The 18663-nt window shown below is 37.9% G+C and overlaps 3 protein-coding genes across 4 annotated transcripts; 2 read left to right on the forward strand and 1 right to left on the reverse strand.

Moving 5' to 3' along the window:
• Positions 1–466: 466 nt before the first annotated feature.
• On the forward strand, positions 467–3840 carry LOC103937641 (ABC transporter G family member STR2-like). The gene is made up of 3 exons (XM_009347592.2): positions 467–1391; positions 1705–2453; positions 2760–3840. The coding sequence occupies exons 1-3, from the start codon at positions 909–911 to the stop codon at positions 3757–3759; spliced, it is 2232 nt and encodes a 743-aa protein (XP_009345867.1). The 5' UTR covers positions 467–908; the 3' UTR covers positions 3760–3840.
• Positions 3841–7306: 3466 nt separating this feature from the next.
• On the forward strand, positions 7307–15948 carry LOC103937640 (nodulation receptor kinase). Its single transcript, XM_048570202.1, has 15 exons — positions 7307–7400; positions 7781–8356; positions 9528–10118; positions 10214–10364; positions 10758–10844; positions 10937–11005; positions 11757–11828; positions 11918–11989; positions 12091–12263; positions 13315–13541; positions 13857–13983; positions 14084–14152; positions 14630–14819; positions 15163–15295; positions 15449–15948. Exons 1-15 carry the CDS (start codon positions 7307–7309, stop codon positions 15776–15778), a joined length of 2961 nt encoding a protein of 986 aa, XP_048426159.1. The 3' UTR covers positions 15779–15948.
• Positions 15691–17699, reverse strand: LOC103937635 (protein BRICK 1). Of its 2 annotated transcripts, XM_048570708.1 has the most exons (3): positions 17467–17699; positions 16510–16684; positions 15691–15829 (listed from the first exon to the last, which is right to left on the reverse strand). In XM_048570708.1, the coding sequence occupies exons 1-2, from the start codon at positions 17597–17599 to the stop codon at positions 16554–16556; spliced, it is 264 nt and encodes an 87-aa protein (XP_048426665.1). In that variant the 5' UTR covers positions 17600–17699; the 3' UTR covers positions 15691–15829; positions 16510–16553. The 2 variants fall into 2 exon arrangements, with proteins under 2 accessions (XP_048426665.1, XP_009345859.1); XM_009347584.3 differs by lacking the exon at positions 15691–15829 and having other exon boundaries at positions 16421–16684; positions 17467–17698.
• Between the last annotated feature and the right edge of the window lie 964 nt (positions 17700–18663).

Here is an 18663-nt window from a genome sequence, read left to right on the forward strand (position 1 = left end):
GCCTAAATTGGTCAAAATATACCTCCTGCCAACAGGTTTCTATTTGTTTTAAAGCAAAGTCAAGAGCAAAAGGCCGGCTGTACTTATTGAACCATCTGAAAGTTAGCAACACCCAATGCACTCTCTGTAAGTGAAAGCTAAACATTTCATGAGGAGGACAAGGACCTCTAATTTTTATCCACGCACAAGTAATGTGGAAATAATCATTTCATCATCACCCAAATTATCTCTGAATTTCGAACCTAATCACACAAATAAATTTCCGACACCAACGCATACGAGAATTTCGTATTTGGTTTGAAAAATTAAGGCCTAAAGTCGACACAAACAAAATAAATGAAACATTGTCATGTTAGCTGTTATTTCAGAAATTGGTGTAATAATTTCGTGTCTCTAACAGTAAAAGTCGTGACAAATTCAGCTCATACAAATTCCAATTCCATAGGCACCAATGAGCTTCCATTTGAGTAACTTTTCATCAACTGGGGGAATCTTGATTGATTGGTCCAGTAACATTGCATGCTCGGCAAAAATGGATTTATCTACAACAATGAGTTAAATTCCAGGGCAATTCCATCACTCAATTACAAACACAAATGCCAAAACCAAACGATGAACAGCAAGGAAACCATTTTTTTTCAATCTTTTTCGATTGAAACGAGTGAGAAACGGATTTGTCAAAGAGGACAGCCTCCTCCTAGCTTTGGAACTCACTCCTTGATATGCTCTTCACCAGCTGTAAGGAGCCCTTTGCCCTCACAAACTCCTTCTTTTTAATTCCCCATCTGTACTTTCACCCTAAACCTGGGAGATCCCTAACCACAACCGGGGAAAAAAAAATCAAGTTCCTCTCTCTATATGCCACATAAAATCCCATACCACTAGTTGCTTTGATTTTGTCGGTATACATGGCTCCTAGTGTTGATCGTCGGCGTGATACAGTGATTGACATAGGGAAGCCGTCGAGCTTCACAGGGGGACTTGAGTTTTCCACCCTCACGTACACGGTGAAAAAGAAAACCAAGGATGAGGAGGGAAAATGGATGACGCAAGAAGTGGACTTGTTGCACAAGATCACGGGATTTGCTCCGAAAGGGTCTATCACGGCTGTGATGGGTCCTAGTGGTGCCGGGAAGTCTACGTTTTTGGATGGACTAGCCGGGAGGATAGCGAGTGGGAGTCTTAAGGGAAAAGTGTCCTTGGATGGCAAGGAAATGAGTCCAAGCTTGATTAAAAGGACTTCAGCTTATATTATGCAGGAGGATAGGCTTTTTCCAGCTCTTACAGTTTATGAGACTTTGATGTTTGCTGCTGATTTGAGGTTGGGACCGGTTTCAACTGCAGATAAGAAGCAGCGAGTCGAAAAGTTGATTCAGCAGCTTGGATTAACTGTGAGTAATTCTTATTCAATCTTTTTTCTTATGTTTCTGGATATATCCATCGGGATATTTCAATCTGGATTGAATATTTATATGAATTTTCAGTTTAATCAATAGTTTAGATTGACAATTTGATAGCAAAACAAGTCATACTATCAATAAAAAAAATATTTCCCGGCATATATGCATGTTTTATAGGGTCATCTTCCAAATTAACTAAAATCTCAGTTTCCATTTCTTCGTTGGTTTACCGATAGTACAAAACCCTAGTGCGTACTTACATCAGTTTTTTTTTTTTCTTTTTCCCTTTTCATTCTTATTGCAGTCTGCTAGAAACACCTTCATAGGTGATGAGGGAACCCGAGGAGTGTCTGGTGGCGAGCGTCGGAGAGTTTCAATTGGAGTGGACATCATTCATGGACCATCGATCCTCTTCCTTGATGAACCAACTTCTGGTCTAGATTCCACCAGTGCTCACAGTGTCATCGAAAAGGTGCACCACATCGCACGCTCTGGAAGCACTGTAATCCTCACGATTCACCAACCCTCGTCCAGAATTCAATTGCTTCTTGACCATCTGATCATCCTTGCTCGAGGGCAGCTCATGTACCAAGGATCACCAAAAGATGTTGCTACCCACCTTGGTCGAATGGGGCGCAAAGTGCATAAGGAAGAGAGCCCCATCGAGTACCTCATTGATGTGATTCAGCAATATGATCAGTCTGAACTCGGGGTTGAGGCACTAGCCGAATTTGCACGTACTGGAATGAAACCCCCGCTGTTAGTTGATGTGGACGTGTCACTTTCGACTGCTATGCCAACACCAACACCACCGCGCCATGGCGGACGTGGAGGTGAAGACCTGGAGGACAAGGGAAGGTCTGGAAAGCGCCTGCACTTACAAACTAGTACACATGCAGGCAATGATTTTGATCACAGTGTGAGAAGTCCTTACAGTAATAATAATTCAAGGTCATGGACTCCAAGCCATGGTGGAGTTATGCAGAAACTGCAGATGTTTACCCCTTCAAGGCAACGAGCAGGTCAAAAGATGCAAAGCCCCATGAGTCTGAGGTAAGTCAACATGAAAAATGTCATGTTTCAAATTTGATGCTAAATGTGTTGGATTAATTTACGTTGGTTAACTCATACAATTAAGCTTGAATAGTTGTCTTACATGATACCAGAGATCTATGCACTTATAGTGTCCCCATTTTACGCTTTTGGGGGTCGAGCATATTTCATATAACGTGATTAATTGTTTCCACCGAATTAATCACATTTGTCAATAGTTGATCAGAATCTTCCTCTGGTTTTTATGCTTAATTGAAAATTTGATGTCTCAAAGCCTAAATAAAACCGCATTGTATTATGTTGCAGTGCATCCCCAGGCTACAACTATTCGAGTGAGATTCTTCCAAGCACACCAACACCCCGTAGCAGTGACTACACAGTGGACGAAAATGACTATCGGACCCCAGATCTTGGTCCAAACACCAAGTCATACCACCATCTTGGTCCCAAATTCGCCAACTCATTCTTCCCGGAGACTTGGATTCTCATGAGGCGTAACTTCATCAACATCAGGCGGACGCCCGAGCTCTTCCTCTCAAGACTAGTAGTCCTCACATTCATGGGCTTCTTGATGGCCACCATGTTCCTACACCCACCAGCTACCAGTCAAGGCATAACCAATCGCCTCAGTTTCTTCATCTTCACTGTCTGCCTCTTCTTCTTCTCATCAAACGACGCTGTCCCAGCCTTCATCCAAGAGCGCTTCATCTTCGTCCGTGAGACTGCTCACAATACCTACAGAGCCTCCTCATACACAATTGCAGGCCTAGTAACATATCTCCCCTTTCTTGCGTTGCAAGCATCTGTTTACGCTGGCATTGTTTGGTTTGCCTTGCGACTTAGAGGGCCATTCATATACTTTTTAGTGGTTCTCTATGTTTCTCTCCTCTCAACCAATTCATTTGTGGTGTTTGTCAGCTCAGTTGTGCCCAATTACATCTTGGGATATGCAGCCGTCATTGCCTTCACTGCGTTGTTCTTCTTGTTCTGTGGCTACTTCTTGAATAGCCATGACATCCCTGGCTACTGGGTATGGATGAACAAAGTCTCCACCATGACATATCCATATGAAGGACTTATAATGAATCAGTACCAAACTGACGATACTTTTGGAAAAAACTCTGACGGGACCAACATTACCGGTTTTGACATCTTGGACGGGCTTCGCATAGATTACGGCGGACAACACACCCACTCTGAAGTAAAGAAATGGGAGAAGGTGTACATAATGTTGGGCATGACTGTTCTGTACAGGGTTTTGTTTTACATAGTCATTCGTTTCGCGTCCAAGAACCAGAGGACGTAGAAAGAAATCACAGAGGGACGAGAGAGTGCGATCATCATGTAGATCAATTTGCTTTTCTAAGTTATGATTTGTGAAAGTGAACTGTTAATTTCTCTTGCTAGCTTCTTTTGCTTAATATTTGAAATTATGTTTAGAGCTGCAATATATTGTTTTTATGTCCAATTGCATGAAACTGGTGGTGCGTGTAGCATATTGGTTAACAAATGTAAACCACATGAATTAGTAACAACTGAAAACACAGTTGTTTGGTTTTTCTTTCTTCGTCAACAACAATAAGAATGAAAAGAAACTGTTTGTTGAAATGTGTAAAGAGATTACAGACTTTAAATCATCATACTTTTAGGTGAAATTACGCGTGAATATATTATCGGAAATTAATTTGATAAACAAAACATGTCAGTCTAAATAAAAAGAAAAATAATTACATAGTAGAGGGAACAAACCAAAAGAAATGTTATCCTGTCAATGTTTTGGCCAAATTATATTGAGAACTGACAAAGTTTAATACTTGTTTTGTCAAAAACAAAGTTGATGCTTTGGATATGCGAGCAATGTGTTGGAGGCATCGACCCACACGTCGCTGTGCACAGAAGACCAGACTACAACTTAATAGTTAATATATAAATTGTTTGACCCATATAAAATCAAAATCCATGGCTTTAGTCATAGTTCATAGGTCATGGTCGGCATTAACAAAAGGGTACTATTCTTTAGGTTAATGATTTTGCTTAATTAATATTTTGATGTTAATCAACAGTTAAACAGATTATAAGCGCTGAATCTTTTTCATTTGGTATAATATAATAAATAGTAGAGCAAAACATTCTACCCAATCATTGATCTTTTATGTTTTTTGTGTATAATTTACATGTTTCAGTGGGAGCAAAGATAAACTCATATTTCACCAAATAAGATTAATAAGTGAAAGGCGGGGTTCAGCCCCCTGGTCAGAAAACAACCCTAGAAGAAAGAGGAAAGCTTGCTTAGTGCATGGAACCTCGACTTTCCTTTCTGTCAAGACGTTTTTTCCATCCCTAATTTACTTATTATTCATGCATGATGCTCTGCGAACGTTATGGCTCGTAGATTAGCCAAGTTAGCCTTTTTTATGATGTTGAGTTTTTTCTCTTTATTCAACATCCAGATATTATCTGTGATGTTTTACTTGAAGATTGTAACGTTTAATTTTTAATAAAATTTCTACCGTTTTCGCCTAAAAAAAAAAAGAGGAATTTGTTGATTAATACAAATTTTCCCCAATATACTTTTTTTGTTTCAAAAGCAATTGTTCCAAATTTTGACTCAAAACTTATAAGTTGTACATATTTGAGTGAAATATTCTAAGCTTTGCAAGTGTGGGACCATGAATTTTCCTGATCCAAAGTAAGGCGTATCGTAATAAGAGCGTTTTCATAGTCCAATCATTGTTTAAACGGCTTCGATTGGACTAATTGTATAAATGGACCAACGGTGCCACCACACCCAATTGGGTTTTGTACTGGTTGGTAAGGCCTGCAAGTTTTCTTGAGAATGACCATGTTTGCTCCGTAAGGCACAACATTCATTTCAATTGAATGGTTTTTGATGAGATTCCTACAATCTAGATATTGGATTTAGCCTCAAGGAATCACAATCTTATAAGGAAAGAATATCTATTGCTAGATATTGGCTAGGATTCTCCTGGTTTACATGGATTCACTATCCTAAACGGACTTTCACACGATCGCTATAAATATACTAGTTTAGGGCTCCTCAAAGGTGCGTTGGTAATGTGCAATCTCCTACATATCACTCTCTCGCTCTCTAGCCTACTGCTTGAGTTCTAAGACCATGACTACCTTGACTATTGGAGAACCTTTGGTTGGTACCACGCCACTGCCCTAGGGATTCACGGTTCATGTCTCTCTTTTGCAAGTGATTGTTCTTGCACTCCTCCATCTACTATGGTGCGCAAATTTAGTTTCAACAGTTTGTGCTTTCATTGAGAGCCAAATTCTTACTCATACTGCAACCGAGTGCTCACCATGTCCACCTGCAACGAAAATAGCTCCTTTAACGCTAACAACCAATGGATTGTGCTTGGTAGTTTTTCCTGAAGTTCATATTTTTCCTTATCACCATATTTAAACTGATATTTAATATGAATTTGCTCCTTCTGTTTTCTTACAATATAAAATAATTGGAGACAAATCCAATTTAAAAATAATGAAAATCATACTAATATTACTATGTTTTTTTTTCTTACTAAAATGATGCCATAATTTAGAAGAAAAATTGACGAACATGTATGGAGAGTGCCTTTTCAATGGCTTGACCCTCTTCCTGTTGAATCTCTTTTCATAAATTAGAGTATTTTGAGATGTCAAATTTTAAATATAAAGTTTAATTTAATAGTTTATGTGGCACTTTTACATAGATTTGAAGTTGTTGTCAATTTTAGCACTAAGGGTGACGGTTGCCAATCCATGTCATGCACATCAAAATTCACTTTTTAGTTGGAAAATGTTGTTCTTGCCGTTCTTGACTGTTAGTGCTAATTTGAACATTTTGACTGTTGATTTGAACATTTTGACATCTTATTTAGAGATATTCTTAGCAATTTTCATATTACGTACTGGAAAATTAAGCATTGACCTTAGGTTTACATAATTAACTTTTGCATTAGCACAAAAAGAAAAGAAAAAAAAAATCAAGCATTGACCTCACGTTTACATAATTAACTTAGCATCTGCACATAGCGCTTTATCGCAGTAGCAGAACGTAATTATGCATATATCCTTTAGTGTGAATTCAATCCCCATCAATTTCCCTCCCTTCTAAAAACTAACTATTCAACCACTAATGCAATCGTTGTACCAAAAAAATTTACAATAGTAAAATGCAATATGGTTTTTAACCGGAGAAAGCCAAAACCCAACTTCTGTGATGTTGCTTCCATGGTAACAGACAAGGAGACAGACGAAGGGTTGCTCCACCTTGTTATTAAAAAACATTTTGTTTAATTGGAGAATTTATAATAAGCATCATCCACCAGTATAAGAAACAACTGTAATAATTTTTTAAATAATTGTTTGATTAAACATTGTATTATTCTAATCCAGAAACACTCATTCTTCTTCCTTGTTCTTCGGTTTTGCGCTGCTCCTCCACATTACAAGTCAAACCATTTTCCCAGATCTCTTCCCTCTCCTATTCCCCCAACCCTTTTGATTCTCTTTTGTCTCTGCAGCTCCAATATCATAATTCCATGTTAACAACTTTTTAGCTTGCTACATATACATCTTTGTCACAAGTGTGTATTTTTCAGCCACGATCATGATGCTTAATTTGTTTTACTAATTACATGTAAGTTGGTGGAAATTAGTCGAAGATCTCGGTCAAGTTGACTGAGGTGAGGAATTTCGCAAGCTGGAAAGCGGGTGATTTTGATGAAATTTATAAGAGCTTGTTGTGTATAGTTGGTGGAATCTGAAAAAACAGGTCACATATGTTGGCATGGTTATGAGTTTGATTACCAAATGGGGCGACGTCGGCCTAAGATAAAACGATGATGAAGAAATTTGAATATTGGGTTTTAAGACTAATCGAGTTTTCGATCATCTGCCTCTTCATTTTTGTTCCATCCACTTCTGCAGATGAAGGTAAGCATATTCATGATCATCATTAAGAGATCAACATAGTAATTATGGTTTTCAGATTTGTACATGATTCTATAATTATAATAACTGTGATCCATATTTCATCCCTTGAGACTCGGTTTCAAACCTCCTGATATGATCAAGAAATTAGGTAGAAAGAAAATGAGTCAACTCTTGTAACAGATTGATTTTTCTCATGTCATAATATTGGAGATCAATGACATAACATTTTGCAACGGCAGATCTTTTCGAAGATTTGAAACTAGGGTTTTCGAGATTTAGTCACATATATTTCGATTCTTCCTAACATGTTCCGGAGTAGGTTTAATTTCAACCCCAATGTTCTTAACAAGAATTCATGTAGTATCTGCTTTGTTACGCAGGCAGCTTTGTGAGCATTGCGTGCTGCGCTGAATCGAATTACACAGATAGCAGAAACATTAGTTGGATATCAGACTTTAATCAGTTTCCGAATACCACAGGCTGTCACACAAGAGTTCCGTCAAAGGCAGACTATTCCGGTTACAACAGAAGTAGAGTATTCTACCAAAATTCAAACCAGAAAAGATGTTATAAGCTATCAACAAAAAAGGGTGAAGACTATCTGATTAGGGCTACATTTCTATTTGGACACATTTGGAGCTCTAGTTTTTCAGTTTCGGTTGGTGTGACCCCAATTGGTGTCGTAGATTCGTCAGAGGACTCAGCAGTTGTTGAAGGGATTTTTCGAGCTACCGAGGACAATACATACTTATGCTTGGTGTATGGCAAGGGAACTCCCTATATTTCAGAGGTTGAGTTGAGGCCTCTGCAGGGATTGAAATATTATTTAGAGGACTTCCCTTCAAGTGTTCTGAAATTGGTTACAAGAAGTAGTTTTGCAATTACAAAAGATGATATCAGGTATGCTTTCTATTTGATTTCTTCAAAGCCAAGGAACAAGGGTGTTAGCTTAAAGTGTAATTAAACAAAAATTAGTACCTGAAAACAACGATTACGTCTTCTTAATTCACAAGAGGAAATTGTTGCAATGGTCCCTCAACTTTAACCCAATTGGAACAATGGTCCCTCAACTAAAAATCCATGACTAGTGGTCTCTTAACTCATTAAAACGTGTAGATATGGTCCTTTCGTCAACTCCATTAGAACTTCCGTCAAAATAAGTCATGTGCTATGCACATGAGGCTGAATCCAATTGTAGCAATAATGATCCCTCAACTTTAACCCAATTGTAGCAATGGTGCTTCAACATGAGTCATTTTGATGGAATTTTGACGGAGTTGACGAGAAGGATCATAACTGCACATTTTGATAAGTTAAGGGACCAATGGTCATGAATTTTTAGTTGAGGGACCATTGCTCCAATTGGGTTAAAGTTGAGGGATCATTGCTACAATTATCTCCAATTCACAAATTTCAATCATCAAATCTCAAATACATATCTTAGTTTATGTGTCAGACAACTTGTTTACACATATTTAAAATGAGTTTAATACTTTAAATTATGCCAAATCTAGGTAGATAAACTCACATGTAAACTGCTTTATGCTATTGGTGGCTCGTAACATGTGACACACTTGCATGCATCTACGAATGAGGAATATTGTAATAGTAACAAAAGGAGCAATGATATTTAGAAATCATATACAAAATGGAATGTATGTTGTTATGTGTCATATATATATGTTACTATTTAGTATGATGGACACATTAAATTGTAAATACTCAAATATGTCAAGAGAAATCATAGGACACACACTATTATTTCCTCAACGCTCAATTAACTTCTACGCAATTGATGGGTAGAGTCTTATTCTTTAACATGCTACGTTCCAGATTCAAACAAAATCTTTGTTGATATAAGATATCATGACATGTCACATACCATACATGATATTCATATTTTACATATCATTACATTAGTAAATGATGTAGAATGTCTTTTAAGAAATTTTTTCCACAATTAAAAGTTGAAAGTACAATCATGTTGGCAAATATGTATAAGGTAAGTTGGTCACGACAATATTTTCTTCTTGTTGCACTTAAGTTCAATCCTCTTTCCTTGTTAGGTAGAGTAGTTCACACTATAACTTTGTTAAAATCGCATTTCTAAACACCAATTTAATAAAGTATTATTATGTGTAAATTTCTTATTTAACAATATATTATTTAACCAAACATTTAAACATGGCAAAGTTCAAAGTTGCTCTCCTATGATATTTTTTGGGTTGGTAATTTTCAGGTACCCAAATGACACAAGTGACAGAATTTGGAAATCACATCCAAGTGCCGACTCAGGAACTGGAACCTACTACTTATCACAACCCAACGTCTCCATTTCCGGCAACGCCACCGCGTCTCCGCCTCGGCAAGTCCTGCAAACAGCTCTAGCGGCTCCAGACCAACTGCTCCTTCTCCACAATGGCCTTCCCACAGAAAGTTACCAGTACCTCGTGTTCCTCTACTTCTACGAGGTCGATCGGACCGTCCAAGCTGGCCAGAGGGTGTTCGACATTTTCCTCAACGATGAGCTGAAAGAGCGGAGATTTGACGTCTCGGGAAATGGGTCCAACTACAAGGAGCTTTCTTTCACTGTCACGGCAAATGGGTCTCTGAATTTGACTCTGGTTAAGGTCTCCGGGTCGGAAAATGGACCCATTTGCAATGCTTATGAGATCTTGAAGGTGCTTCCAAGGCGTCCAGAGACTAATAAAAGTGATGGTAAGATGGGTTTTTTTCACTGGATTTTATAGCTTCCAATTGGGTCTTTGTAGTAATTAACTGGGTGTTCTAATCACTGGCAATTTTTTTTACAGTGGAAGTGATTTTGGAGGTGAAAAATGAGGTGCTGAAGAGTAACCAAGAGAGTGAAGTTTGGGAAGGGTGGTCTGGATGTCCATGTCTTCCAGTTCCATGGGATGGTATTACTTGTGGTTCCGTTGGTGGTTATGCTGTCATTACTGTATTGTAAGTTATTTGTTTCCATTTTCTTAGAAGTTCTGCAAATAGCTTTCATGGAATCATGAGAATATGGCATTTGTATTGAATTATACTAGTTTTCAGTGCTGCGGGATGCTTTGGGAGTGAAGTTTTATCGGGTTTTTCGACAAAAATGTATTGTTAAAGACCATAAATCCAGAATTGTAATAAATTCCTTAAAAACCATAATAAGTTTAACATAGAATATTTGATAATGATTTTTTAGGTTCTTGTTAAATTACTAAAGAAAGTTTGATTGCAAAGTAGGTAAAAGAAGACGGTTGTCAGCTTTCACCGGAAATTGATAATTCATTAGATTAATTGCTTGTGCTTTCTTAGATGTATTTCACATATAACTTTGCTCATGATTTCGAATTTCAGGGATCTATCGTCAGGTATTCAGAGGGGCGGCTTTCTTAAAGGGCAAGTTCCTTCAAGTATCACTAAGCTGGCCCATCTAAGAGTCCTGTATGTTTGAAGCGCCCCTTGGATTTTGCACTTGACCGAGTAACTATAACTCTAATTTCAATGTATTGCTTTCTTTTGTTTGTGATGTGCAGGAACCTTAGCCACAATGACTTTACTGGCAACATTCCAGCATTTCTTCCTTCCTCCCTGTTGACCTCAGTGTAGATTTCTCTTTCAAATTCAGTCTTGAATGGCAGTCTCAGTTGGTGATTTAATAAATTGTTATCCATCTCCAGCCATGGAATACTAACATTTGGAATATTTATTAATAGAAGAGATTGGTCTAAAAATTGCGAACAGCTTGTATTGCTTCGGTAAAATCATTTAAGGTCACGGTGTGATGTCTAGGAAAGGCCTCCATATGTTACCTTCTACCGTTACTTACTGCCATTGTGTAATCCCTAAATATGGCATGACATAAGCCAATAATGTTAAGCTTTCTAAACTGGCTTAATCCATAAATCTGGCCTTGATCTGTAGGAAAGTGTCCTTTTCTTTCATGGATCAATTGTGGCATACCTGTGTTGGGCATGCTTAGGAAGATAACATCCCGGATATTGTGCTGATACTAAATTTACAAGGACATTCACATATTTCCAATTTGTATACTTGCATGAAAACAAACCATATGAAATTCTAAAATATCTACTAAAATAGTAGTTGAAAGGTTGTAGTTATTTTCTGGTACTATCTTTGGAGATAAAGTGATGATTGGCCCTTGATGTTTGATCTTCTGATTTTATAGTTTAGATAAAAAAAAAGTTGTTAAGACTAGCTGCTCAATTTCACTTTTTAATTTTTAAGGTTCTTTATGTACTTCTCTTCAATTTTAGGTATTCTGAACAGTCATAGTTCTGCATGACTCATTTCTGATTTTTTTTTTTGTATCCCTGATTACCTTCATGTCATCAGGGATCTGAGCTTCAATGACCTTTGGGGATCACTTCCAATATCTCTTATCTCACTGCCACATTTGGATATACTGTAAGCTCTTTTATATTCTTTGTCGCATACAAGTTTAGCTACATAACATTAGACATGCCTCCATTCATTTCCATGTGGTTCATCGACAGAAATATCAGTTGCAACCCTCATGTCGCAAAAGATATTCCCTCCAGCTTCAATGGCTCAACACTTACCATGGGGTGCGATTTTTATTGTCTATCCATCCGAATGAAACTTTTTAATTGAAGAATAACTAGAAGTATTTTAAAAAAATTCTGAAATTTGTCTCTCTATATTACAGCCAAGAAAGTTGCAGTGCTCAAAAAGCTTCTAATCAACGAATCATCATTGGTGCTGCTGCTGCATCTGGGTCTCTACTATTAACCATTGTAGTTGGGATAATTTTCTACACTTGGAGACGAAACTTTCTGCCTCAAGGAAATTTTGATATGAAACAACATCATATGACAAAGAGTGAGTGCATTACACGCTTTATTGCTCTTGGTATTGCACTTATGCTTGTAGGCTATGTTTGGATGAGAGATTCCCCAGTCATGAGATTGTAAACCAAATTATAAAGAAAAGAATCACAAAATGTTGAACAGGAGGGATTAGGCATGTAAGAGGGATTTGCAAATAACACCTTCCAATGAGGGATTAGCTAATTCCGCTCATATGCCTTTGTAATGCTCATATTATGCACTTCCTAATCCCTCCTATCCAACAATTTGTGATCTTTCCTTTCATTAATTGGGTTTCAATCCCATGACTTGGAAATCCCTCACCCCAAACATATCCCTAAGATTCTAGGAACAACCAACTTTGTTTTTATTTTGACATAAAAGAAAAAAAAAAAATTTCTCATCTGGAAAATTTGTCCCCACCACAATAAAAGGAAATAAAAAATTCTTGCTTTCTAATAGTTCTTGCAGTTTTTAAGGTTAAATTAATACAAGTCAGACGAAAATTATAGTGGACTCAGTAACTAGCATTAATATTAATGCTATTAATCATATGTTGTATTCGATGTTTACACTGTATTACAAATGTGAATTTTCATATAAATCTTGAAACGAGAAATCCTATTTTAATTTTATTTTACAATAATTATTAGTATAATCAGAGCTAGTTTTAATACATAAAGTATAGATAACTTGAGATTTCAACACATTTAGTCTATGTAAGCTTGTGAGAAGGTTACAAGCTTTGCTAGCTTGTTTTGGGACATGATTTTGCACGTTAATCTAGTTATGACTGTTCTGGTATATAGCTTCTAGATTAGTTACGACTGAATGTACAAGGATATGAAAAATGTCCTTAATTCATCAAGTCTAGTTATGACTGTCCTGGGACATGACATGATTGACATATCTTTCTTCTTTCAGTAAAGAAAAAACAATGGGTGTGTTAATTAACTGCAAAGTGAAGACGTTTTTCACGGTCAGGCTAGTTGAGGCACTTTTGGAGATTGTATTTGGCTTTTTTAAATCTGCAGCCTCTGAATATAGAAATCCTCAAACTGCAGATTTAATTTTTTCGTTACCGAGCATGGATGATCTGGTTATGAAGTCGATATCCATAGAGACATTTACTCTTGAGTACATAGAGGCTGCTACCCAAAGGTACAGAACATTGATAGGCGAAGGAGGTTTTGGGTCTGTTTACCGTGGCACTCTAATTGATGGTCAGGAAGTGGCAGTGAAGGTCCGGTCAGCGACATCAACCCAAGGAACTCGGGAATTTGAGAATGAGGTTGGATATTCTATTTTTATTTTTAACCATTTCCGGTTATAGCTTTTCATTATTTTATGCAACAGTCGTACTATTATCTACCATTTGGGCGTGGCAATAGTGTTACTCTTTGGTAATGGTGGTTATAGCTTTGTTCTTGTAAAATGTGAGAGTGCCAGTATTGAGGGTGGGTTAAACACTTTGGGTGTGGTAATAGCGTTCCCATCTATACCTAGATTTCTCATCACTATTCTATATATTGCCATAATCAACCGTCATTTGTGACTTAAATATGCCTTAAAATGTAAATGACAGTTCTTTTAATGTACTTCACAGCTAAATCTTCTGTCAGCTATTCGCCATGAGAATCTTGTGCCCCTTCTCGGTTATTGTTGCGAAAATGACCAAGAAATTCTGGTTTATCCATTTATGTCCAATGGCTCATTACAGGATCGTCTCTATGGTACTGATCACGTCACTGTTTCTTTCGACTAATACCGTTTAATGGTCTTTGAAAACAAAAGGAAAAAAAAAAAAAAACACTGAAAACGTATTATTTTCAGGGGAAGCAGCAAAAAGAAAAATTTTGGACTGGCCGACCAGACTCTCAATTGCTCTTGGTGCTGCTCGAGGCAAGTGATATAGAGTATTTGATACTACTATTAGCATATTTAGCCGTATTTTTATGCTCTACTCCTAGGCTCTGAAAATGGGAACAGAGCATGAAGTCCTGATGAATTTGTTACATGTCATGCGAATGTCCCTTGTTCATTAAAAAAGAAATGAATAGCATACTGATACCGGAAGCATTTTTCGTAAACTTGTAAGGTCTGAATGTGCAGAATAGATATGTTACCATGGATTGATACTTGTTATCGTCGGACCTCCATATATTGAAGGACCTGAAATTTGGCAACTCATTTTGTGCTCTGGGATTTTGGTCCGGCTTCGGTCAAGTTCTACTTAGTAGCATTTTATATTTGTGGCATACCAACTCTAAATTTTCGTCATGTTATAACCTCATTTCTGGTTGTTTTATTGATTTCACCATCTTTTCCATGAGAGCATTTAGAATATCAAAACCTCTGATGAGTAGTTTCACTGTTCAGGTTTGACGCATCTTCACAATTTTGCCGGTCGCTGCATTATACATAGGGATGTGAAATCAAGTAATATACTTCTGGACCATAGCATGACTGCCAAGGTGGCGGACTTCGGTTTTTCAAAATACGCTCCTCAAGAAGGTGACAGTTGTGCTTCTCTTGAAGTAAGAGGGACGGCGGGATACTTGGATCCGGAGTAAGATTGTCTCTTCAACCTAAGAGTCTATATACTATAGATATGTTGAACTACAAGACCACTCAGATATGAGTAAAGGTAGGACAGAAAGGAAATGAGATGCAAAAAGGAGAGAGGAAGATCAAAGAGAGGTTGTGGAGGGAAAAGAGGAATTCGAGGAGAAGAATGAGATGGAGAAAATTACGATATTCTCGAATCTAAATACCAGAATATGAAACCATATTGTAGTATTTCCTGTTTATATTTTAGGCACAATGCCAAGTGATAAAATACTTAAAAATTAACATAATAATCAAATTAACATAATATCAGAACCTGATCATGTCAATTTTCTATTGTTCAGGTACTACATGACTCATCATCTATCAGCAAAAAGTGATGTTTTTAGCTTTGGCGTTGTTCTGCTTGAAATTGTTAGCGGACGGGAACCTCTGAACATACACAGGCCACGCCCCGAGTGGAGTTTGGTTGAATGGGTATGTTTGATCATGTGCTCATTGACCTTTTGCATCACTCTACATTCTCCCATACTGGCCAGAGACTTCAACCCTTTTCTTTCTTCCACAAAGATTAAATATAATTCTGAAGATAGTAAAGAAATGAAAACTAAGAGAGACATTTGCATGCAGGCAAAACCCTATGTAAGGGAATCAAAGATTGATGAAATTGTTGACCCGAACATAAAAGGAGCGTACCATGCCGAGGCCATGTGGAGAGTAGTGGAGGTGGCATTGTCATGTATTGAGCCCTTTGCCGCTTCACGACCAAACATGATGGAAATCGTAAGGGAGCTAGAGGATGCTCTGATTATAGAGAACAACGCATCAGAATACATGAGATCCATAGAGAGCTCGGGATCCAATCGCTTTTCCATGGTGATGGAGAGAAGGATTCCGCCACCCACTCCTTCAGAACCGTCATCTATTTTGTCACAAATGGCTCCTCCAGAGCCAAGATAGTGAATGCTTTTCACCCGTCCTTTGTGAATGATTTGTTTTGTTGCCACGGATCTAATGGTAAAAAATTTGTGTCAAATCTTGTGTAAAAAATATGGTGCCACGGATCTGCCCCCTATATATAAATCATGTAACGTTGATGTTATGAATACAAGGAAAACCAGTTTCTAAAAGGTTTCGGCCGTTGACCACATCAACTGATGATGCCCATTACATTTTGCCTAAAAGGATAGACTTTCCTAGGTGTCAGCACTTGCCAAGTGCGTACAAGGTATGCATTAGGAATTACTCAACGTCGTGCAAGGGATCAAGCCCTTAACCTTAGAGTAAGCCCCAATGCATACCTTGTGTGCATTGGGCGCTTTGAATGGACTTCTTTTCTCTCAAGAAATTCTCTTTTGTTTCTACTTCTTGATGTTCTTCCTTTTGGTTTTCTACTCCTTATATGGGAAGTGAGCAAGTGGACGGATGAAATTATTCCATGTCTACGGAATGCGCATTGAGGAATGAGGAAAAGAAAATACTTCCATGGATGTAATTCTAAGAGAAAATAAAAGATTCTAACCAGAGCATGCTTTGTTTCAAGCGTATAATTCACAAAATAATCTCACGACAAACAATGATATATCTTCTACTCAAATAAAATGAGAAGAAATGAATAGATTGATGTTGAACAGCATTACAAGGTGAAGAAATATGTTCATGTCCACACTATAAACAGGAGGAATGCTTACAGGAAACCCGTGTATGCTATAGTCTATGACAATGGCATGATCTGCTAAGCATCACGAGCAAAAAGTGAAGGGTTGGCTGATGCAGTACCCACTTGAACTTCAAGAAGTTCTAGTTTACGTTCCAATACATCAAGCTTCTCGTTTAATGACGCCAATTTGCTCTTTGTCGTGGCCTCTTAAATAACAAGAAACACAAGAATTAGTCCAGGAATGTAATCCAACCCACCTCCCAAAAGAAGAGAAATGTCCATTTCAACCTAAATCTAACCAACATACCAAAAGCAGAAATGCAGATTCAAAACCAGATGCAAAGATTCCGGCAAACTAAATGATTACGTAACAGGGAACTGATTTTCACACCCTTATTCTCCCCTTACAGACCCCTGCTTATTTTCAACCTTTGGATTGGATAAATCAAACAGAATCACGGGACAAAAATAGGCAAGGGAAAAATTATTTCCGAACATAATAAACGATTAGGTTAAAGTCGGGTAAAGTAGTTGTTCAAACAATGCATCAAAGGAAAGATTCAAGTAAGGCTGCAAGAAGAAGAGATGAGTCAAACAAAAGCATAATGCTTGAACAAGATGATTAACAACGCCACATTCCTTTGATTTCGAAGATCAAATCCGGCACATGTTAACTCTCATTTCTATCTATTTAGATATCGAAAATCGGGTAAATTAGAACCCAATCTTGGGTAAAACCAGGTGCGATTTTAGCTACGGTTCAAGTTAACATGCAATGAAAACAAATTGGATATGTTTGCTAGTCTAAAATCAGCCCCAAATCTCAAAAATCAGAGAAACCCTAATCAGCAAATTGACCAAAGCTATCAACTTGATTGTAAACAAGTCCAAATCTCAGATGGGTCAGCACAAAATTCAGCAATAACCATGAAAGCAGCAGAAGTAAGTCAAGGTAAAGAACAAAAGAGAGGAAGGGGGTTGATATTACCGAATTGGACAAGGAAATCGAAGAGGCGGCGGACGTTGAGAGAAATGTGGGAGATGAACTCGCGATTTTCCCAATCGGCTTGGACCGCTATCCCTACGTTCACTGCGTTTGTTATCCCACCTGCCCGCGCCATCTCTGATCTCTCCCTCTCTCTCTCTCACACCAGGGAAATCAACCATCCAACAAACTCAGTACAAAATTGATTATTGCTTCATCTACAGACTGCTCTGTTCGAAAGGAAGCCAAGCAGCTACTCGGTTGGGTGCATTATTATTACAGTAGTTCATCTGTCGTTGGAGGTGGTTTCTTTTTCTTTTTTTTTTTTTGTTTTTTGGTTTCTCTCTTTTTATTAAGTAAATTACTTTAATTTATGAGAATTGCTTACAAGACACGAGTAAATCATTACGGATGGCGTTTCATATCAATGAAATAAATATGTGTAAGTTTTTTCTAAATGTTTTGGGAGTTCAAATCAATCATCGTGGGCGTACTATATCGCATATTTTCTTCGCGGACAATACCCTACTGTTAATCAAAGCTGACAAGCAGAATTGTAGCAATCTTGTGAAATTAATTAAGGAGTATTGTGAGGCCTCGGTGCAACAGGTGAGTCTTCAAAAGTTTAGTGTGTTCTTCTGTTCTAATGTTCCCGTGGTTTTATCAGAGAAGCTTGGTTGTATCCTTGGAATTCCAATTGTTGATAACTTACTTTGGTGTGCCTACCATGTGGGGGAGATAAAAAAGAAATGGGCTTGCTTATGTTAAGAACAGGATATTGGGAAAAATACAGGGATGGAAGCATGCTATCTTATCGTAGACTGGCAGAGAGGTTTTGATTAAGGGCGGTGGTTCAGGCTATCCCGGCCTATCCGATGAACCTGTTCAAGTTTCCTGCCACAATTTGCAAAGAAATGGATTCCTTGATTACTAATTTCTGGTGGGGGCATGTAAGGGGGAGAAACATATACACTAGGTATTCAAGGAAACTCTTGGACTCCCGAAGGCTCGAGGGGGGCTAGGTTTCAAAAGCTTCATGGATTTTAATGTTGCCCTCTTAGCAAAACAATGTTGACATCTAATCCAGAAATCTGAGCCACTGTGGGCAAAGGTGTTGAAGGCTCGTTACTTCCCTCACTGTTCATTTATGGATGCCAAGCGGGAAGGCCGTGCCTCTTAGGCATGGTCGAGTTTGCTCAC

The sequence above is a fragment of a genome, unplaced genomic scaffold, assembly GCF_019419815.1.
Source record: "Pyrus x bretschneideri cultivar Hongxiangsu unplaced genomic scaffold, Pyrus_bretschneideri_v1 Contig102, whole genome shotgun sequence".
NCBI lineage: Eukaryota > Viridiplantae > Streptophyta > Magnoliopsida > Rosales > Rosaceae > Pyrus > Pyrus x bretschneideri.